At 43.6% G+C, this 23,042-nt stretch overlaps 6 protein-coding genes across 6 annotated transcripts; 4 read left to right on the forward strand and 2 right to left on the reverse strand.

Moving 5' to 3' along the window:
* Positions 1-3,180: 3,180 nt before the first annotated feature.
* On the forward strand, positions 3,181-5,223 carry Bfra_002295 (uncharacterized protein; the record flags this gene model as incomplete). The annotated part of the gene is made up of 2 exons (XM_037332717.1): positions 3,181-3,984; positions 4,063-5,223. 2 exons carry the CDS (start codon positions 3,181-3,183, stop codon positions 5,221-5,223), a joined length of 1,965 nt encoding a protein of 654 aa, XP_037194845.1.
* An 803-nt stretch (positions 5,224-6,026) lies between these two features.
* Positions 6,027-6,349, reverse strand: Bfra_002296 (uncharacterized protein; the record flags this gene model as incomplete). Its single annotated transcript, XM_037332718.1, has 2 exons — positions 6,027-6,202; positions 6,259-6,349. 2 exons carry the CDS (start codon positions 6,347-6,349, stop codon positions 6,027-6,029), a joined length of 267 nt encoding a protein of 88 aa, XP_037194846.1.
* A 1,370-nt stretch (positions 6,350-7,719) lies between these two features.
* Bfra_002297 (uncharacterized protein) lies at positions 7,720-9,511 on the reverse strand (the record flags this gene model as incomplete). Its single annotated transcript, XM_037332719.1, has 4 exons — positions 7,720-7,899; positions 7,953-8,545; positions 8,597-9,086; positions 9,161-9,511. The coding sequence occupies 4 exons, from the start codon at positions 9,509-9,511 to the stop codon at positions 7,816-7,818; spliced, it is 1,518 nt and encodes a 505-aa protein (XP_037194847.1). The 3' UTR covers positions 7,720-7,815.
* Positions 9,512-12,759: 3,248 nt separating this feature from the next.
* Bfra_002298 (uncharacterized protein) lies at positions 12,760-13,034 on the forward strand (the record flags this gene model as incomplete). The annotated part of the gene is made up of 2 exons (XM_037332720.1): positions 12,760-12,939; positions 12,993-13,034. The coding sequence occupies 2 exons, from the start codon at positions 12,760-12,762 to the stop codon at positions 13,032-13,034; spliced, it is 222 nt and encodes a 73-aa protein (XP_037194848.1).
* A 2,167-nt stretch (positions 13,035-15,201) lies between these two features.
* On the forward strand, positions 15,202-18,062 carry Bfra_002299 (putative uba ts-n domain-containing protein; the record flags this gene model as incomplete). Its single annotated transcript, XM_037332721.1, has 2 exons — positions 15,202-17,865; positions 17,961-18,062. The coding sequence occupies 2 exons, from the start codon at positions 15,202-15,204 to the stop codon at positions 18,060-18,062; spliced, it is 2,766 nt and encodes a 921-aa protein (XP_037194849.1).
* A 2,459-nt stretch (positions 18,063-20,521) lies between these two features.
* On the forward strand, positions 20,522-21,093 carry Bfra_002300 (uncharacterized protein; the record flags this gene model as incomplete). Its single annotated transcript, XM_037332722.1, has 4 exons — positions 20,522-20,543; positions 20,605-20,683; positions 20,737-20,882; positions 20,995-21,093. Coding segments are annotated over 4 exons (345 nt in total), but the record flags the coding sequence as incomplete, so codon positions are not given.
* Positions 21,094-23,042: the final 1,949 nt, after the last annotated feature.

The raw sequence follows: 23,042 nt of genomic DNA on the forward strand, positions 1-23,042 counted from the left end.
GGTGAACTTTTCTTTCTTTCTCGGAAGCGAAGATTGTGTATACTTATTAAAGCACAGTGTATTCAGAGTTATTCCTCTAATTTTATTTCGTGTCTGTAGAAGCTGGAGATCTTGCTGGATTGGTGGATTTACTGTTTTCTGCAGTAGTTCTGATATTTTTCAATGCTGGGAGGGGAATGTGGGAATGGATAACTATTTCTTTGGATTGGACAGAAATACTGACACGGAAGATTGTTGAAAGAAGTTGAATCGAAGATATTAGCCATGTCCCTGGGGCCTTGAATGTGGAGGTGATATTTCTGTCGAAGAGACTACCTAGGTGGAGGAAGAGAAGGATATTTAGCAGGGAGGTGTAACGTAAGAGGATAGCAAGTAGTGGTGAGACTAGGAGGGTTGATGATGAGAAGTTATACGTTGCTAATTCAGAAAGTTTGGAGAAAACACATAACGATAGTAGTGATAGCAACGAAAGCAGGACATGGCAATCGAGTATACGAGATCATTATCCAGACAGCGCTTTGAGATATTTCTTGAAATTTCATCTCAATAACCGAGGTTCGTTATCACATAAGAAGATATGACAGTGCAATTTCGAATTACGCAGTCTCGAAACACCAAGAGTCCAGAGAGAGAATCTGAAATACAGGATTGGAAATTCTCTCAAGATTTCTCCAAATACTAAAACTGTGTTAGGGGATGTTATTATCCGAGACTATAAAAACGCCTTTTTGTTTTTCCTCCAAGCAATAAGATGCGGATAAGATTCCACGAGAAGGACGGAAATTTAAATAGAGAGGGTTAGGATTGGTAGTTTCCGCGATACACAATGAATAGATTATAGAATCGTATGAGGCATTTTTATTACTTACGGAGACTACTTACTGTGTTTGAAGATGGAAGGATAATGATACTGACTGATAGCAAATAGAGAACGTGAACAAGAGGGCGAAAACACAGATTTGTAGATGCTGATAAGTTAATGAACTTACTCACAATGATAAACGATATCAAGACAACAACGAAATATTAAGACAGCTCCAGAACTTCACAGAATTCATTCAGCAATTTGCAACGACTTTTCAGACACTTTTCTCCACAAGCTATTGGATCTCATCTTTATGCTTTCCTGAAATGATTTGGAGCCAGCATCGCCGTTTTTAATGAGATGAAATGAGATGGGATTGGTGGATTATATAGATTTTGTAAGGCTTCAAACTTTGAGCTTGACGGTGTGCAAGTGATGAGCGGAAGAAGTAATTCCATTTATGCGTCACATGAAGTTATTTTTGCGAATCCCTTTCCGATATATACCATACAAGCTAAATTTTACTCTGTATATCATAAACGCAAAGTTATCCATACCGAAGTAAGAATCGAGAAATTCCCCCCGTAGCAAAGACGATGAGGGGCCAGAGACAGTAAATATGAGCAGCTATGATTTGGATTGAGGTGTCGGAAAATCGAACACGTAACTCGACGACAACAATTACATCCTAACGATAGCACTCATAATTACGTTTCCTAAAACATCTGGAGAGCAGGTGATGGGTTTAAAGAAAATGTCGACAACGTCATTCAGTCCTAAGCATTATGAAATCAGGGCTTTCCCCTTTGAATAAATGAATACGTAGACCCTAACCCATAATTTCCGAGTATAATCCCTTACTATTTATCCACCCTACACGCTATATCTCGCTATCATACCATAATCATAATCATCTAAAAGTTGTGTTGCACATCTGAAAATGTATTCCTGCTTGGTCTCTGCTAGATCACACTAGCTCGATATAGCACAAACACCAATCGAAAAGTAATACACAATAATCGCACAATAACCTTCCAAACCTTCTAGATGATCATGACATGCAGTTTTAACACCTGTTCAAAGTTCACACGCTCTCCACCCTTCTAAAGTTACCTACACATCTAAGCAAGCAGCACTACAAGTGAAAGCAAAGGAAACTAGATCTCAATACACCTTCACACCCGCTACCCAATTCAAGCCAGACGGAGCAAAAAGCATACACAACAAGACCTCCATCACTCGAAAGGTCATCACCTGATACAGTTCATCCGTTATTCTCGAATAACCTATACCGAGAACGAATATCCCATGATCCCATGTGCATCTTTTAATCGTTGACACCATGCTTAAACATCTATCTGCAGGGTGAAAAGATCTAGATCTGAAAATCCCGCATTCTAATCTCTCAGCACGCCGCAACCGACCTTTCAGACAAATGAAGGGTCACAGGCTTGGTATATCACGCCTGCAGACCTTGAGATTGACGATACGACACACAACAAGACACATACATACAGGAATTGAAACGAGCATTAACCGCATGTATAGGCTGAACACACCCCCTCCCCTAAACCCCCTGTTAACAGTTCTTCATTGCCGCGGTACTCCAACGAACAACCAAGATAAGTCAAAACGATCAATGCATGAATGACACCATTGATCGACTACCAATGCATGCACATGCATCAGGTACCACAGGTAGCCATTAACTTTAAATTTCTAGCTGAACCACAAATCGAAGGCGATAGTTCGGACAAAAGTGTCTAGCGCTGCCGAGAAACATTTCACCTGCAAATCTGATCGATTTCCCCTCTTATACAGGGGTTTTGGATGAATTTTCTTGATTGGCTTGCACATACATGGGTAGTGCACTTAGAACCATATATGCATACGAACCTGTTTGTACATGGATCTCTCATGACTCGTGAAAGGTGTATGCAACACAACTACTGCAAGTCAAACCCAGTATACATATTCTACCTTGAAAATCTAGACCTCATATCAATAGTTTCAAGCTGAACTACAGACAGGTAATGTTAGTGAAGTTTAGCGTGTATCTTCATCGTTTGAAATGATGACGATGTATACTAGAAGATGATGTTGCCACAGCAAGCTGTGTCCGACATGTGTTCTGCCGCAGAAATGTAAATTCGGCCTGAATAGTTACAAGCTGAATTGTACGTAAGTAATGTAAGTAAACCTTGGCGCATAACTCCATCACTTGTCATGCTTGCGATCTGTACTGAATGGTAGTCTTACTGAAGCATCAAAGAGAAAGAAAAAGAAGATAAATAGTCGAGTTATGGAACAGAGAAAAAGATCAATCAGAAGAGAACAATTCATTCACTTCCATTACATCCTCTGATCAATTCAAAATGCCTTACAATGCCCGATCAAAGAATCTCCCTGAATCAGTTGCTAATGGTGGGCTAGAAGACCCCCGAGCATCTCACCAAGCATTTTTCAAACAGCGAATGACTTGTCGAGACGTAAAGGATTTCATATCCAACACATCAGAATTTTCGCTTTTGGAACCTGGATCCAACAGGACATCTCAACAGGGCAAACGAAACAGCAAGAGCCAGACCAAACTTGATGAGATTGTTTCTCGTGCCAAGGAGATTGGAAAACCTGGCGCTAAACAGAATGTGGGACAACCTTTGTCGGATCTCGTCCCGGGGCTAGTCACCACTGGTGGTTTGAGTCGATCTCCTGCTTTTGATTGTCTGCCTGTGGTATCTCATTGGGCTGAGCGTACCGATGAATCTTCGGCCGCAGATTCTGCGGTCACCGTCCGTCTATCATCGACTTGGGAGAGCATTCATGTCATTGGAGAAGGAGCCACCATGCAGTCTCCACTTGGAGCGCCTTGCTGGTCGCTCAAGACTCATGGCATCTCGGCGGTCGACGCGGAGTCGAGCAAATTTTCTCAAAAATACGTAGCCGAAAGCAAGACCTTGGTCACGACTGTCGCTTTGGCTCGTCGAGTCGATACTCCTTTGACCGGAGGAGTTTTGAGCGCTGCTACTGGTATCTCTTGGATACGAAATACACGCGTAGCAGATGCCGTCGATTGCGCAGTGGGGTTACTTTCCGACGCCGCAGAACTCTTGACCGCACGCAACAAGGTACTAGCAACAGGAAATACACAGCGTCTTCCCTTTGCGGAGGTGCAAGAGGTACTGATGCCCACTTGATGCTCAGTGCGTAAACCTCTTCCTCCAAAATTGAGTGGCGTGGCGCTCTCAAATGATCAGGTTACACTCGACGTCCTCACACGTGAAGATTGCGAGGGGCCGCTACTCAACACCAGCGTCTTTTCAATGGCGATTGGTTACAATCGTGGTGTCTATGGTGGATCCATCTCCGGATTATGGGCAATCATGGATTCAGCATTCGTTCTCGATTATTCCATTGGAAAAGATAGCCCGGAGATGGCGGATAAATTGGCTTTCAGCTTCGCTGAAGTGGCAGCTGTTGCCGAAACCTCCGTGTCCGCAGGTCCACACATCACAGACATTCGAGTTGTCAAAGGGTGCAATTATTCATGTTTACGCCAGAAAGCGATAATTGAAGATGATGACCCAGGACGCTCCCGCCCGTGTATTGTCGTGTGGAATGACTTAGCCCGATTAGCACGTTATAAGCTTGCAGATGCCGTTTTCTGTCATGTCTATTACGATGCAGGTGGCGGGGAACAGATGGCGGCAATTGCAGGGCTAGGATGCGTGGCACACGATTGGATTGATCTAGGAGCCGATGTAGCATGCGGCGAAGTCAGCAATATTATTCCTTCATTAACAAGGGGATCATTGGAGGAGAAGCCACTCGCCGAAGTGTACTCGCGTCTGACGGGTGCAATGATCTGGTATCGCGATAACGACCCATATAATCCTGCAGCTCTCTGCCTTTTGTTCACCCACTGGTGGCAACTTGCCAACTGTCGCCACAGACCCATCACCCTTCTTGGCCGGACCGATCTTGATGTCGACAAGTCCATTATCGCCACAATTCCAGATGCAAGACCATCACTAGAGCATTTTCGAGCCTCTGGTATCGAAATAGAACGCAGCTCACAAGCCCTAGCCAACGCTGAGGCACGGCTCCAATCTATTATTTCCTCAGGTCCTTTGCCAGAAACCCAGACTGTCATTGATCTCCTCGTCAGCCCTGTTCTTGCATACGTCAAAGGCGGAGATCACCTTCCATTGGAAAATGAATATGTTGGGGCTGTCCTCGCGGTGGAAATAGCTTATCCTCATGGGCAAAAGATTATGGAGTTGTGGGATTTGGCAATTGTCATGTGGGAATGCGGAGCTATGTGGGGGGCAGGAGTGGCCGGGCTTGCGTATACACACAGTGGTCGTTTGAACTGTGATAGGGCTCGCGATGACTTGTCGGAAAGTACCTGGAGCTAAACAACATCGCTCGTTGTTTCTACAGCCATCATACTGAGCATTTCAATTTATTTCCTTGATGAATCCTAGAAAGCATGGAGTCAAGCCTGCGTGGGAATTTTCCTTCCTAGTGAATGTCCATTGTGAATACTGTACTTCCCAATTGAACAAGCTTAATAGTCAAGTGAATACATACGTGCCGGATTTTCTTATCCCACAAACTGTGTTTTAAGTTTGTATTGACCATCAAGCAGTCATCCAAAGTGAAAAGCTCATGACTATCCCTTGCTTGAATATAGACAGAAGGGATAGAACCCCTCATACTCATCTCAGAGGCTATTTCCACTATTCGATGTCCAATTCTTCGCTTACAGCAGTCCCAACCCATCTTGGTACCCATATACACATCCCACGTTCTTCACACGTTTTTGACACGTTCCACACCCTTCCACCACGTTTCACCCCATGCACCACTTCCCAGCCCCCGCTTTAGACCTGAGTACGTGTGCCATCTAATCTCGTTTATTCCAAGAAGAAGATGCTTGATGACGATCACCATCTAACTTCCACTCTCTTCCCAAACACCCATCTTCTTTTCTTTTTGTTCTCCCAAATCATCTTCGAAGTATTTTCAAACGGATAATTCCACGAGCCCCCCCCGCCCCCCAAAACGAACTCGGGTCTCACATAGCGCCGCAATCCGAGCTCCGACATAACGGTCTCATTTCCCCAGGCCACGTTTAAGCGCACGATGTAAGCATAGTGCAATCCTTCGCATCCAAACGCACGTGCTTATGCAACCCAGACGCATGAGAGGCGGCACATCATACACCATCAACGACCAAAATCTTATCTTGACGAGCTGTCATAAATCCCACAACCACGGTTCTTTCATCTTGGCAAAATTGCATGCCGTAACGTTGCGTCTTGGGCTGTATTTCTAATCTTCCAAAATCAAAGAATTCAAGCGCCCAAGCCCATAGGCGATCTCCTAGAATGTCTTGTTCATCGCGTGTGAATTCAATATGTTCTAGCACTAATCAAGACCGGTAGTACCCGCCAATGTGGAATGGCACGTTAACTTTCTCCGTGGTCCCCACCAAATCTCCGTACCCGAAGATCCATGGCCGATCCTATCACATTTCATCGTTTCCTTCACGCATCGGTTGATCTATGCCAATCTAGTTATTGAAGCACATGAACATTTCCCAAGAGAAGTACAGAAGCTTTTCCGGCAAGATACATTAAAACATTTCCTACTTCGGTATAAACCTCGGTATACACCTCACATGAATGTCTCAGTCAAATAAAATAAGGATTGCTAATGCTCCAATTTAAGTGGTATGATTCTCAAATCAGCCGAGTAAATTCTCCGGACCCGGTAATTAAATGTATTAACAATGTCCCGGATAAGTCATACTTGCATTTGTGTGGACGAAAAAAAAGAGCTCAACAAGAGAGAGCAAAATAACAAAAATATGTACTTAAGCAGTGACAGTGAGAGTGGATGATAAACAAGAGACAGAAATAAAGAGATATCAACTAGTCTAGCCTACAGAAAGAAGGAAGGGATCACAGAATAGTATGATAATCATATACTCCATGGAATATTCTTACAACTAGGATTGAAATGAAGCCATCCCATCTTCGTGCATGGCAAGAAAGATTAGCCGAATCCGAGTGAACGGATATACTACTCAATACATCAACTGCAGATTATGATGTTTGTGATAAGTGATAGAGAGTTGACCCGCCAGTAATTTAAGCAATGTGATAGTGGAGACATGATGTGATGTGACGGACAAGCTTAGACCGGATTGCAACAGGTACCACTGTAACAACGGGAACGCGGGATGCAGGGAAACTTCCCAGTATCTTGAAATCCACGGAGATTTTCTTATGCCCGGAATTCTTACCAGCATCTGAAACGTCAAGATGATCGATGAAGGTGAGCAGCGAGAAAAAGTGGTTTGACAGATATTCAATTATTATCTTCCATTCGTATGTAAGATTGGGGCTAATCCCCGAAACATCTGGTTGGCCGCCGTGACGATTAATCCAGGCCAAACACCCATCCATCCATTCCTCCCAATATCTCCTTCCAAATAGTACATGTACTTCTCCATCCCAATCACTCAACCAAACCTATATCTCAATAACACAATAATTCAGAAGACAAACAAAGGATACCACCACCACCACCGCCATCCTTGATGACAATCTTCGAATTTAGAATTTTCCTTGCCACCTGTCCATCCATTCATCCATTCATCCCTCCGTCAGTTGCCCTGCCCGTCCAATATGTGCCGTATAATTTTATGTAATGTAATGTGTTGTATGTAAAAATGTCTTTCGTTCAATCCAAAAGCCAAGTAGTAGTAAACCGAAGTTAAAATCTCGCTCGCATCGCAGTCACAAAAGGGTATCCAGGCGTAGTTCTGACATCCTTTCATTGAATTCCAGTTCGCGCAAGTGCAAGCAAAGCAGACAGAATGTAGGAGAATAAAAGGTAAACAACTCGCATATGTCATTTTTCATCTCGTCGTAAAACCCTAGCCAGCGGTTCGAAAAAAGTAGTGAATGCGAAAAAGGGCAAAGCGAGTACGAAGCGAATTAAAAGACTGTTCCATCACTGAGGATGGCGATTGGTGGACATTGAGTGTTAGGTCGTGAGATTTCGGCCATTTCTCTGCCTCCCTATTTGATATGTTAGTACAATGACACAGAATGGATAAATCGATGTGACATACCTTCCAGCTACCAGCCTCCAACATCTGTGGCAGAGACAACTTATCTTGACCAAAAAGTCCTAGACTGGCATTGACCTCTTCCAATAACAAATCTAAGAACCCAACGGTCACAGCTCTCCACTCAACGATCACATCATCATCTGGTGTGAACATTGGAACAACTTCCAAACTTGGTTTGCCTTCTCTTTCTGCATTTCGGTGGAATGCTTCGAGGCCTCTCTTTGTTTCATCTCTTCTCAGCGTCAATACGCCAGTATCAATGAATAGACCTCCATTTCGATATTCGGGTAAACCAGTCAATAATTCAGCTCCGGCGAAATGTATGTTCATGAGCTTAGTCATTGGTTGCATAAGAGAGTAACAAAGCCACTGAGAGAGTTTGTGGAAAGGAACGATTGTTTCCCAAAGAGGGGTTGCGGCATCTGCAGGCATAGTAGTTAAACGCCATGCATCACCGATGGATGTACCATCAACTTCTGTGCGAGATGCTGGCCAGATTGGTGCAAGACCATCAATCAGGACACTCCAAAGGGTGGGCAGAGGAACGATTGGTACAGATGCGGCTTGTGTAGAAGGATGGGAGATGAGGAAGTCTGTAAATATTAGGATATGATTCTGCAAAATGTTGTAAAGATATTACGTACCTAGCATGTTTCCAGGTCTGGCATCTACACCGAAGAGAGAAGGATTTCGTAAGGCTTTAGCAAGTTTAACCAGTAAGCCGGTTCTACCTGCCAAGCCAGCAATCGGATTCTGCTCAGTGACTTGTAGACCTGAGCTCATGATTTCCACAGTCAATCGGGACAATCCATCTGCATCGACTTGGTGTGGTTGTTCTGGATCACTACTGAAGGTACCAGCCTTGAACATTTCCAAACTGGCAATTGCCAAGCCTTCACTTCTCCTGTATGTGCGACCACTCTCAATACTCTTATACTTCCATGATGTACCGGCACCGGCATCGAGTAAAACAGATATAAGGAAGAGATCGAGAATTCGGCGACATCGTTCGGAAGGATCAACTTGGCTTGGCCAGCTTCCTAAGAGTTCTCCGATTCTATCTCTACCTCCTACGTTGAAATGTTGCCATCGACCATGAGGAGGAATGGCGTTATAATCGGGTGCAAAATCGCGCTATAATCACAACAGACATTAGGAACGTTTTCTTTTGCACCAGTGCAGTGTGCAATGGAGATGTGAATACATACCTTGATCACCGAGACGACAAACTTTGTGGTATCCTTGAATCTTCCCATATCAACTTCGAAATGATTCAAATCGTTCTTCTTGGCCTTCTCCAATACGATGCCACATCTTTCCCGTACAGCACCAATGCTTCTCAAATATCCAGCTGGGTCGACATTTGGATCTGGTGCCTTGGGAAGTGCGATCTTGGGTATGGTGGGGATAGACATTCTTGAAAAGCCAGGAGTGGAGGGTGATTTTAGTGAGGATTGTGATGAGCGAAAAGATTGAACTTCAGTTAATTGTGTAGAGTTTGTTCTTGATGATGAACCATTCGAAGGAGAAGTCTTTTCTTTGCGTGAAAAGAGGCCCATACTTCCGTATTTAAACGTCTCCCCTTGCTTGGTCGGTATGCCTTCTTTATGCAGATGCCCTGTATGATGCAGCGCAGTGCGTCCTTTTCGTCCCCTGGTAGATAACTCGTAGTTTCGTTGGCTGGCCGTACTTGGTCACAATCACCGGATGCCCTGTTAATCTGCGGAAAAGCTAGGTCGGTCTTTTTATTTTATTTTAATTCGAATCACTTTTTTTTTCTCGTAACGGGGCCTTTTTGATTATCGTTGTTGGCAAATGCACAGTACAGACAGCGCTCTGGTTTCGATAAGCCCGTAGCTGATTTGGAGAGGGGAGGGGGCTTTGTAGTCCTTGCGGCCCTTGTTGATATCCGTAATTACTTGATCCTTTCCCTTGGATAGCTATAGATTTACGGAGTAGGTCGATATTAGGTCCTTGCGTTTGAAATGTTGTCTCGGGAATGGGGATCGACGGGTTCACACCGCGGAAGAGGGAAGAAGGAAGAGAAAAATGATTTGATGGTTGCCCGAGACTTTTGGTGTGGATAGTAAGTGGGGGAAAGTAGAGAGGGTACTACTGTAGTAGAGAGAGACAGAGAGCGAGTGAGCGAGCGAGATAGGATAGGATGGATAGGATAGTGAGTGAGTGAGAGTCGTAACTGTGGATACTAATAATAAATTTTTCTTAATTTTCCAAAGAGGAAGGAAGGATAATCGAAAGTACGAAGGAATAAGTAGCAAGTGATAACGAATAAGGAATAATGAGTGTTGGATGAATTATTCCGATTAGTTATATATTTCCGTATGTGAGTAAGTATGTGTGTAGTAAGTAGTACCTAATAAGGTAGATGGGACGTGATTGGACCCAAGGACCTATGTAGGTATGGTATGTACGAGTTTTATATATTCCTTTAGGTGTAGGCAAAGGATATGCGTGTGTGCGTGTGTGTGTGCGTGTGTGTGTGAGTGAGTGTGTGAGTGAGTGAGTGAGTGAGTGAGTGAGTGAGTGGATGAGTGAGTGGATGAGTGAGTGAGTGAGTGGATGAGTGAGCAAGTGAGAGGGAGAGGGAGAGGGAGAGAGACGAAGAGGAATGATCTTTGGCAGGAAGAAAGAAAGATGTTCGAATCTGGAATAGAAGATGTATGTTGTGTATGTATGATGTATGATCGATCTATGATGTATGATCTATGTATGGTTGGTGTATTATTATTAGGTGAGAAAAGAGTGTTTCTTCGTATGGATTCGTATGAAGTACTAATGAATGTGATATGATCGTCTCGTCTCTTTTCTTTTTGACCAGGTCCAGACTCCAGAACAATTTTGCTCGGATTCCCACCTCCAGTTTTCTCCTCGACTTTTCCCGTAGATAAGCACAGAATAAGGTAAGGTACCAACTGTAAATGCGGTGATATTAGGAATAGTGGATTGTGAATAGTGGAGGAAGAGGTGGCTAAAGGATCATTGGCAGTGATTATTGTGAATAGTAGGAAGTACCTTGTAAGAAATTGATGGCATATAAAGTACCCGGAAAAAGTTTATCAAGAATCAAGATGGAGCTGGACAATATCGGATGAAAAGCTGCTTTGCTTTGCTTCGCTCTGCTTTGCTTTGCTTTATATTTGACTTGATTTGCTGATATCAGGTTTCAGCAATTCTGCTGCTTGACGCTTCCAATGGCACACAAGAGGCCTAGACAGGTGATACTATTGGTACGAGGTTCAAGATCTATGTTTGATAGTGGAGACAACAGCGATTAAGATGTAGCTATTAGGTATTCGGATAACATCGATAGTCTTCCGGTAAGCATACTTAGGGATACCGGCTGGTATGTACTATGGCTAGCTTCACGTTCCTATCTGGATCTGTACGTATGAAATCCAAGGTGAAAGTTATGATTTATCAAAACGTGGTGGATGGTAAGGTAGATTCGTTGATCTAGTCGTCCTGGGAGGATCACATATGGCCAATTGTGATGATATCTAGGACCATGGAGAGAGTGCAGAGCTTCTTCATCAAGTCAAAACGAAGTTGATGAATGGATACCTATGTAGGCATGCAATCTGTGTAGGCAGATAATGTATAATTAATTGCTTGTAGTATATACGGAGTGGCCATGTAGGATTAGATCATTTACATGAAAATACATACGAAGGAATGATTAGTCAATGCGATATGAGCAAATATATTCCTGTCGGTCCTTGGGATGTCAAGATTAGCAAAGCAATCCGGATGATGCGAGATCCACACACACGACGACGTTAAGGGAGGGGTTCAACTCAGTTAGGGGCCGGTATACTTTCAGGATCTGTAAGAGTGTGAGAGAACAAGAATACGCTTCTAATAAGCCACCGAGACTACCTGGGTATTACTCCATGCAGAACGTACACCAAAATGCGTTGCGTACTTAAATTTTAAGAAAGATCCATAAACCGAAAAGGCCGGTGGCATATTGATTACCGGCTAAATCCCTTTCTCCATGCATGAGGCAATATGAGGCGTTGATTTGTCCTCATTTGCCTATTGTATTCCTTGCGCAAAACGGGCCAAACTATTCATTCCTGCATACGGGGAAAGTCGTGCAAAGCGAGATGATTGATGGCCAGTATGAACTATCTAAGTAACGGTTCGAGCCTCAACGCCATCGTCACTCTTGAGCCTGCGTAGTATGCGACTATTACTAAAACTTCATTCCGTATGGTCAGTTTTCAGCGAGTGCCGACTAATGCTGAGCGTCATTGTCCAACGAAACTTCAAAGATCGTAAATCGACCAAGGACAAGTCCGGGAGAAAGTCCCTAATACCACCAAAATGGACGAAGCGACGTTGACTTACTCGTTCCCCAGTCTACATCATTGCGATTTTCTAGGGTTCAACACAAAGAAGCAACGGCGATGGCGTACTCTGTGGGAATGGAGAAATTGATTTGTGCTTGGGACTATGTACTGCTTCCTGAGGAATGATACTACGCTGGTAGAAGTTATGGATTCACGTTCAATGTCTAGGATTAATTGGCTGATAGGGAGTAAGGGGAGCTTGTGTCTAAGCCTACCATTGGACCAGCTAGTGGGATTGGAGGATTGGATGGGAATCGCGATTATCCGAAAACGCCTCACGCCATCTACGGAACTTCCGTTTACCATACATACCATGCCTGACACGATTCATGGATGCTCGGGAATTTGTTCGAGCTTGGTAATAGGCATTTAGGTACGATCATAAAGGCCAGTTTATGGTGGGCGACGATGACCATGGTTGGTTGTTACACAAAATGGGTTTTCATCTATTACAGTTTGTTGACACTTCGGTACGGGTAAGCCTTCCCTCTCTCGCCTGTTCGATTGCTGGGTGGAGTGGTGGATGCTTCACAATGCAGAAGCTTCGAGGGCTCCAGCTTCAACCCTTCAAAGAGTTGGAAACACGGATTCAGCCCCAAAAATACGGTACCGACGTAAGTGTCCCCATATCCACCACCCTTCCAAGTCTTTCCTAAATTGCTTCTAGTTTTCCAAGTCCGTGGACACTGCATGTCTACCTTGTATGTGAGTACCTACACTGTTGTGGAAAGCCTCTCGTACATAAAGAATGAGGCTTGACATGATTGGTATCGGCATCTTGTCCCAGAGAGTCATATTGAACCAGGATTGAGGCCTTTAGCACCGAGCACAACCATTCTATCCCCATCCCGAATATGCAGGTACGAGTAACGAATGGAAACCTAAGATCCATATTTCAAGGGTTCCAGTGGGCCGGCTCGCGGACAAATAGTGAGGATTTTATTAGTCTATGATGGGCGGGATGCCATGATTATGAAAGTAGCTAAACAGTAAACGATTCTCGAAGGGAGTGATGATTCACCCAAATTGCATAATCTAGTGAGGAAGACGAAGATGAGGGAGCAGGAGGATTCTTGGATCTATTGAAAGGTGGCGAGAGATGAGAGATTCGATTAGGAGAGATAAGATGATGACAAGGAGGTCAAAGAGGAAGGTAGGATTTAAGACGACATTAACCTTACAAAAGGTAGCACCCGTTACGAGGGATGGATAGTATGAAGAAAGAGGCACAGATGGGCTTGTGCTGAGATCAAAATCCCTCGGCACCTTCTGGCTTCTGCTAACGATCTGACCATTCGAGTATCGATCAACCATTCATTGCCCATTAACCCAAAGATGGGGTTTGGAAAAAAAGGTTTAATCACGGTGCACATCATGAACAGATTTTGAATTTGGTGTAAATTGCAACGCAACATGTCCTGAAACCGAGTATGGAAATCGATGATCTATTCATGCACCTTCCTGCACAGCTGCTGGTTGACTCACGAGCCGCTTCAATTCATTTGTTCTCTCTACCCAGAGAGAATGGGGAAGTGAATGGTCCCCGAAACGGGTGACGAGATCGACCTCCAAGTTTCCCTTGAATTGCATCTCTCATTGCCGTTGACGTTACTGCTCCATGTGGTTACCTTGTGGTTACAGTTCTACCATCGGTACGGTACGGACGACCGGTTAGCATCAATTCAACTCAATTGGGATTTTACACCCGTTCAGTGACCATTCAGTGACCATTCAGTGACAACGCTGGCCCAACACATACGTAATACATTATCCATACTCACATGTAAGTGTGCACGGCGGACGGGCTATTCTTCTGTTGTTGCCAGAAAGCATAATTTGGATCTTCAATATAAATTAATATAATTCCCATCGGCTATGTTGGTGCTCTATTGACGGATTGAGGAACACCGAAAGAAGACCTAGTAGACCCTGGAAGACTTGAAGACGGAAGGGAGAGGTGGGCAATATGTATCATATCATATAATAATAATGTAATGTAAATATGAATACGGTCTAGAATTCGAATTCCCTTGCTCTGATTTTGCAGGTTTTTGTTTGAGAAAAGTGTTTCATGGAATCGATACCTCTGTTTGGTAAGATTTGCTCACATCGTGCAATGATTACTTTTGTAGTGAGTCGTGAGTATTGAGTAGTGACTGCACGGAGCAAATGGAGCATCTGGAGCAAAAGAAGTTTAATTGTCAAACGAAGCTTTAGCCTCTTCCACACAGCCAGACATAGCCAGACATCCATATCTATGTAGCCAGACTTATGAGCCAGACTGAAATCAAGGGGGAAATTCTTCGGCTGATCGTACTCGGAGCCGGAGGATTTACTGGAATGAGTGCATCATGAATCGACATTGATACTGATTTGATATTGATTTGATTTGATTTAATTTGGTGGCCCGAAATGACGGAAAGTAGGTAAACTCAAACTCATCCTAAAGAACAGCTAACAGCAGCCTCCGAAGCTATCAAGGCCAAAATCGTAAAGCTTCATAAGCTTCATTTCTCTTTCGGGAGATCAACCATTTGGGCCATTGTGCTGGGAAATATTGGTTTGTGCTCGCACCGAAGATTGAAGCCCAATCGTTGTAGCCTGAATTCCAAGGTCAGTCAGTCAGTCAGTCAGTTAGTCAGTCAGTCATTGTCGCCGAAAGGAAAAAGCGTGACATGATGGCTACGGTAAGCGAAACTGTCACCAAACGCAATATCATTGGGGAAGGAACGTCATCATGAATGTTCAATGATTTCAACAATATCCTCCCGCAAATACCTGAATAGTGACTTCCCCTCTAATAATTGATTCCCTACGCACATCTTTTAGCCCTTTACGCATTTCATGCATCCTGTCTTTTCCTTTTACGTCTAAAAATGGATGATCTCAATGGTCTAGATTGGTCTTCTACCTCGAACACGAAACAAAACAAAGTATCACCTGGCACAGGCAATTATTATCCCACCTTACGTCCAACTCCATCGCCTGCGAACTCTGGACGGAATACCCCTCTGTCTGCTCAAGCTTCGGGAGCTTCAAAATCATTTGCGCAGCCCAAGACGAAAGCTCCAGACAGCTTCTCGAACCTTGTATCTTTTGGATCTTCGAAAACGAACACGTTGACATTACAACAACAGCAAGCAAAGTTACAAGAAGAAAAGAGGAAGAGGGAGGAGGAACAACGCAAGCAATATGATGCGCAGTTTGGAAATACACAATTTTGGGATGGATTGGGCAATTCAGGAAAGAATTTGGCCGGGTTGTCGCCAGTGCCTTCACCAATCCCTGCCATGACGAGCCAACCTTCCACATCACCATTTGCGCCAACTATGTCCCCTCCGCCAATTGGAACTGGTACTGATGCTTCTGGGGACGATGATCTTTTTGCGGCCTTCAACAAAGATACTAAAGTAGATAATTCAAGTCACTATCCACCACCTTCTACCTCCTCAAGTCGTACGCATACTCCAGGATTTGGCACAACCAAAATACCCGATTTAAGTAACCCTCAAGCCTGGGATCAACCTATAAGCAGTTCGGGGGATTTTGGTGACGACGATGATCCATTTGGATTGGGTCAATTGAAACAACCAACCTCTGTGCCAGTACCGATTTCGAACACAGCGGACGATGATGATTTCTTGGGAGATTTGGGAAAGCCAGTGGAAGAAGTGCGGAGGTCTACACCTGCGGTGCCGGAATTACGCGAAGAATCAAGCTCTGACGATGAAGAACCTAATGACCCTTGGGATAAAGCTGTTGCTGAACTTGTGGATATGGGATTTACGGCAGAACAGTCGAGGCGTGCTTTAACCGAAAGTGGCACTGGTCTCGATATTCAAGCAGCTGTTGGGTGGATACTGAACGATGCGCATGCGCAAGCCAAAGCAAAGACGCAACCTAAAGAATCTAGTCACCGGAATGGTTCTACTTCACATGGGGAAAGGAGGAATGTATCAAGTGACGGGCGGAAAGCCAATCCCGCATGGATGCGAGAAGAAGGAAGGTCTCAATCACAGCAACCTCGAAGGGAAGACAATCATTCACCGAACAATGAGAATGACTTTTCCAAAACTGCTGCTGCTGTTGGAAGCAATATTTTCAAGACCGCGAATTTTTTTTGGAAGACATCTCAAAAGAAAATTGAGAAAGCGGTTGCCGAGTTTCAAGCAGACGCCGATCCCAGTCAACCGAAATGGATGCGAGAAGCTGCAGAAAGAGAAGCTGCGTCTGAGCAACGTGCAAGGCGGGTGAAAGCTGAAGCTGAAGCTGCTAAAAGCACACCTGACGTCACGGATGAAGCTCTTGCATTAGAAAGTGGATCTAGGCCTCAGCCAAGGAAACCGAAAGTAGCCACGTCTGATTCGGGTACTTCACGTGACAGTTCTCCAGCTGCTGCAAGATTCCCTCCCGAACGGCCTATGTCTAACCCACGCTGGCAGCAAACCCGACCCCAGAGTCGACCTACTCCACCCCCAGCGGCTCCTAGGGTACGAGTGAACCGGCAAGCAATAGAAGAAGAAAGTGCCCAGGCATACGTAAGCTCTGCTCGACGGAAAACACCCACTCCTCAACCCACACGAGAACCGGAACCAGATCTTCTATTCGGATCATCACAGTCAAGGCCATCTTCCACACCAGCAGCTTCTAGGCCAGCACCGAAAGCGACAGCCGCATCAAAACCTTCTACACCAATTCCGTCTAGGCCAAAGGCACCTCCACGTACAATCCCTGCTATTTCTCCCATCGCTCTGAAATCTTCGACACAACATCGCCTAGAAGGCAAAGCACATTTTGATCGTGGTGATTACTCAGCAGCACATACATCTTACACCTCATCTCTCTCACCCTTACCTCAAAATCATCCAATAATTATCCTCTTACTTGCTGAACGATCGATTAGCTCGGTCAAAACCGGCCATCCACGTGAGGCCATATCTGATTCTGATCGTGCTATCGAGATCATTGGGCCTTCTCGTGGTCAAGATGAAATAATCGACTTGAGTACCGGTGCTGCAGATGACCGTAAATCTATGAAAGAATACTGGGGCAAAGCTTTGACAAGTAAAGCCGAAGCATTAGAAGCACTTGAGAAATGGAAAGAGGCCAGTGATGTCTGGAAACTATGTATTGAAAGTGGTGTTGGTGGAGCTACAGCTATCCAAGGTCGTCAACGCTGTGATAAAGCTCTCGCTCCTCGCCCAGCGTCTCGTCCCGTTCAAAAATCTAGACCGAAACCCTCGGCTACCGCATCCTTAGCTCCAACTCCTGACTCGGATGCGGTTCTGCGCTTACGTGCTGCAAATCAAGCTGCTGAAAAGGCAGACGATGAGAAATTGGCTCTGGTGGATAAGGTAGAGGAGAGAGTTAACAAATGGAGGGAAGGAAAACGAGATAATTTGAGAGCGCTAATTGGGAGTATGGAAAATGTACTTTGGGAAGGGAGTGGTTGGAAAAAGGTCGGCTTGCATGAATTGGTTGTTAATTCGAAAGTCAAGATTAATTACATGAAGGCGATTGGGAAGTGTCATCCTGATAAGGTTAGTTTTCTCTCCGTTTTTACATTTTCCTTGAGGGTGAAGATGGATGTGAAATCGGTGGAAATGAGAACGGATGCTAATAGTCATGATTCTAGTTACCACAAGATGCATCCCAAGAAGTGAGGATGATTGCCGCAATGGTCTTCTCGACATTGAACGAGAGTTGGGATAGTTTTAAAGCGCAAAATGGCATGTAGAGAAGGAAATGTTCTGTGATGAGAAGATGGGATGCTGAGATGCTGAATGATTGGATTTGTAAAAATGAAATTATGATGATGACAATAGAGATGAAGATAAAGATGATAAGATCCTAGACAAAATTTGCAAAAGCTTTAATCATTGATGTGATTGTTACTTGTTTGTTTGTTCTCTCTTGTGTTGTGCTTGATACTATACTTGAGTAAGGATCATTGGTACGAGTACCTATACTTTTAGATCAGCATTTACACTACGCAGGTAGTAGGTACATACATACCTAGGTAGTTCGAATAACTAGTGCTCTCCCACGCTCACTCTAAACGAAAAAACAGGCACACTAGAAAATGGGCATCACTTTTATAATTATCTTCTTAGATCAATAATCAATATTTATAATTTCAAACTCAAATAGGTGATTTAAGAGTTTTTAATCTATAATATATCTTTGATTTAATCAATTTATTAACGTTATATCTTTCTCGATTATTATTCAGTTTTGAAATAATAGTGTTTTATCGAAAATCTTGATTTTGACGGTTTTAGTATGCCTGTTTTTGCGTTCAGAGTGAGCCAGCCGCGTTGCGACAAACGTGCATCGGAGCGGAAAAGCTCGCATCCCGCGCGCACATTTTTCGCGGCTAACCGAAAAATATATCAAAAGCTTCGAATTCCCTCTTCAAAAATGTTTCAAAAAAGTATCACAAATGAATGAATCATTGCGATTTGAATATGGATGGACTAGCGGCGAATCGAACGCCGGACCTCTCCCATGCTAAGGGAACATTATACCACTAAACCACAAGCCCGCTTTAGATGTTTGGACTATGGTTAATAAGTAATATAAAGCAGGATTGCAGAGTGGAACAAGGAAGTGGATGAAGTGGATCGATGTGGATCGATGTGGATGTGCTCCGGAGTTTAAACGAAAAGATCTATGGTGTGGTGTAATGAAGGAAATTCATACGCAGTTTCTCGGTGACTCGGTTAAGCTTGATGTTGTGTTGTGTTGTGTTGTGGAGGATTTTTTATTCGTGGTGGATTGGAGTAAGGAAGGAAGGGAGGGAGGAAGTAGAAGGTGGTGGTTATCATGATTATATGTTTTTGAAGTTTGAGAAAGGGGTTGTGAGGGGGAGTGTGGTGTGTGGGTGGTGTGATATGGGATATGAAATATGTGATATATAGTGTGTTTTTGTTGTATCGGGTTTGGTGTAGTAATTGTGTGTGTGCTGTGTTGAATAGTCGTAACTTGTGGAATGGGATGGTAGGATGGTGGGATAGTGGGGTGGTGGGATCTTTTCTGGGTTGTCTGTTAGGATAGAGTTTCTTGGTGTAGAGGTGTAAAGATGGTGAATGGGAATATGTGGGAATATGTATATTTATCTGGAGATGTGTGGTAGGGAGATTTGAATGAAGGTTTGGATATACTCGGTTGGATAGATCATGGATATATTTCCTTGAGATTTCTAGAGGGTAAGTGAGGGAATACCTGGTATTGGAATGGATGATACTGTCTTGAATTCGTGTGCTCGCACATACAAAATCGATCGCTCGATCTCCCCTAGTTTAAGAAGCTGAATTGCGGAGCGCGAACGATTCATACGTCGCTGATGTAGATGTCATTTGTAGAGGAGTAAAGAATTTATTTGGAGATGTCTTTCGGGATTCCAAGGGGTTGGTTCGGAATATTCACTCTACTCATCACGCACTAGAGGTAAATGGATCAGGTGATTGAGTATTTTTCCTATAGGTCGCGGCTTGAGAAGTTTTGTTGCACGTCCGAGTGCGTATTGCATACCGCTTGGAGTTATGTGTCGTAGTGCCTGTGGTTGATCAGGCTAGCGATAAGCTAGCATATACAAACTAGCAGCTTTCTACTGAGCTAGTAGCGAGCTAGCAGAACGCTAGCATATATAAGAATTCAGATATGCAACAAAACTCTTAGAGGCTTGATAATTGTCATCCGAGGGTTGTAATTGTTTGACTCTGGGATACATTTGGAGTTTAAGGGGTATAAAAGGTTGGATGGGAGTATATGATGTGTAGATCATAGTAGTTATTGTCGGGAATAACGATAGATCTTGTTCTCGCTGGAGCGTCAAATCAAAGCAATGTTCTGGACTGTCGGAAACTTTCGACGTAAACATCGATATACCGTAAAATATGAAGCATGATAGAAGATGTTGCGTTTCTTCCATTTACTCGATCGCGACTTCTTCCTCAAACGGCAAATATACTTCCACATGCTTCAGGTGGGCATCTTAACATCGGTCCTGCCATTGGGACAAAGCAATTTTGATATGAGAAAGGTTCCTTCTTCATCTTGTAAGGTCTCTCATCTCTAGACATCCGTTCTTCTTAACATATGATCCTCAATAACGTCAACTTGTTACATTATTCACGAATAGCCTTATACTTTTACACTTGTCAATCTTAGCTGTAATCACTGAATCAATCATAGAGACATTCTCTACCCTGAGTATGTACGTATCATGTTCATACTATTGCTTTCATGACAAATTTCACTAACTTCCGCTTGTCAAGTTTAGTACCAATCTCCAAGAGCAAGAATATCATTTCCAGCGTCTTCTTTTCTATTATTGTCCCATTATCTTCATAAAAAGTCAGTCTCAGGAATCCTTCCACAAATAATTCTAAACCAATAACATGGTAAAGTGGTTCAAACAAAACTTCGCCGGGATGGACCTATCCCCGTCCATCGGCACACAAGCACCGCAGCTCCAAATACCTCAAGTGCAGTGTCTGTTGCTAATTCAGCATTTGTTGTTCCCCCAGCGGACAATGTTGATTCCGTAGTATCCGTAAGTTCCAGAATCCTCTGGCCAGCCTCAAGACAGGAAGAAGAATAATAGATTTTGAATATTTCTCCAAGTCTTCAGTACAAATCACACTAACCAAGAAATGCCAATATAGATCGCAATGGAAGTAAGCTTCATGGAACTTTTAGTACATTGGTTGTTGACAGCGTCTTTTGCCACCGGTGTTTGGTTCATCTGGCATCTTTTGCATTGATTTGGAATAGGATAGCCTTCAGCGGGATTGTCGATCAAATTTAATTAGACTATTGCAAAGCCACTAAGGCACAGCGTATTATTTCATCTCACAACGTCAAGTTTCTTCATGTGCAAGCGTGTGGCTTTTTGTGTTAGACACACTGAAATCTGCCGTCGAAATTGAAAGCGCAGAGATTCTGAGATGTGCAACGGTGCGAGTATCGAGAGTTAGAAAATGCGGAAGCGAACAATTGAAGCTACCTAATTGATGAACCTGAGATTGCTGAAATTAATACGTATGTAATACTTTGATACTGTACTCAGAGGTTAAACTAGACGTAAATATGACTCGCAGATGTATAGATAGGCTCCAACATGATAGTAAAACTGTAGCTTTCGAAATGAATAAATGGTATCAGAAATCCCGAACCAAGTTCTTGAATACACAATTTAGTTCGGACGGGAACCACCCCGGATAAACCTATCAAACTCGAGAGCGCAGAGAGAATTTCACCAGCAATGAATGCGTTTTCAAGGAACAAATTATCATTCCAAGCTATAAGCAAAAGACAAAATTTCGGCTTCACAGATATACAATAGTGTGGCTCTCAGCACTATATGCGCCTGCAGAGACTAGTGACTGAACTCAAAATGTCGCGGGATCCGTAGTTTGGGCTTCAGACAGTATCTCACAAAAAGATAGTGATTGACTTTCGAAAGTCTCAACGTTTTGTATCTCTGCATGAGGACTACCCTCATCTCAATTTCTTGATGACTGCAAGCAAGCTAATGATAACTTCCAAAACCATGAGATGAGCGTAAAATTATCATTCTTGTCTCACATATTGAAATGAAAGGAAATAAATAATCAATCAAGCCATATTAGGAAGTCCAATTCTTCTTAAGTAAAGAGTAATTGCGACCTCGAAACCGCAAGCCAAGAAAATCGAGATGTAATTCATCACTCGATATGGAGCTCGATATGGATATTGCAGGAAGAAAGATAACATCCATACCATTGATCAAGAAGACAGGGTGATGGCATAGCAGAATAGTAACCATTCAAAACATCGAGATGCGGGAGATAGTGATGCATCAAAGATTACCAGTATCAAAGCTAGCACCCCGAGAACTTTCAACGGCAAACAATCATACTGGGTCTTGACAGCCTTGTAATACCATTTTCTGGCTCTGAGACCTGTATTTACTTCTCTTCCAAGACAACTTCACTGATAGACAGTCCTAACTTTCCACTGAGCTGGGATGATAGTGTGCTTGAAGTTGAGCATGGTCACTTCATAATATAACAAGAACTCACCCTCGAGATCTTTAAACGGAAAACATAGAGTAATAATCAATGAATACGCGAACAAACCAAGATTCGTCAATCAATCAACCGTGACATCAGGACGCACGGCCCTAGGAAACCCACGCCAAGAATCACTTTAGATCCAAGCTCTAAAGCTAGCCTCGACAGCTTGATGAGCATTGAATCTCCAAACTCGAACGATTACAGCTTCTCTCTCGTTCACCCCAACACAACCCATTCCAAACAATGTAATGTCTACCCCTCAGATCTGCCATCTCCGCAGAACCGTCCTGAATCGCACCTCCAAAAATTTCTTCACCTCCTCTCCTCTTCCCTCCAAATCCAAGCAAATCCGAATTCCCCAACGCTTCTTCTCATCCACGCATCCTCTCACTTCGACCCCCAAATCACACACCCCCATATCCGCGACCTCATTCTCATCCTCTCGTTCTCGTCTGCAGAATCGTATGCAAACGCTGCAATCCCGACTGCCTAAGTTTCTACATCCGTATACAGCTCCACTACTCAATGCGCCAAAGACATATATTATTTCTTTTTTAATTCTGCATGAGATCACTGCTATAGTACCTATTCTGCTTCTCGCCAGCGGATTTCATTATTCGGGATGGTTACCTTCTGATTTGATACCTGAGGACAGA

Source organism: Botrytis fragariae (assembly GCF_013461495.1).
Source record: "Botrytis fragariae strain BVB16 chromosome Unknown tig00000012, whole genome shotgun sequence".
NCBI classification, from domain to species: domain Eukaryota; kingdom Fungi; phylum Ascomycota; class Leotiomycetes; order Helotiales; family Sclerotiniaceae; genus Botrytis; species Botrytis fragariae.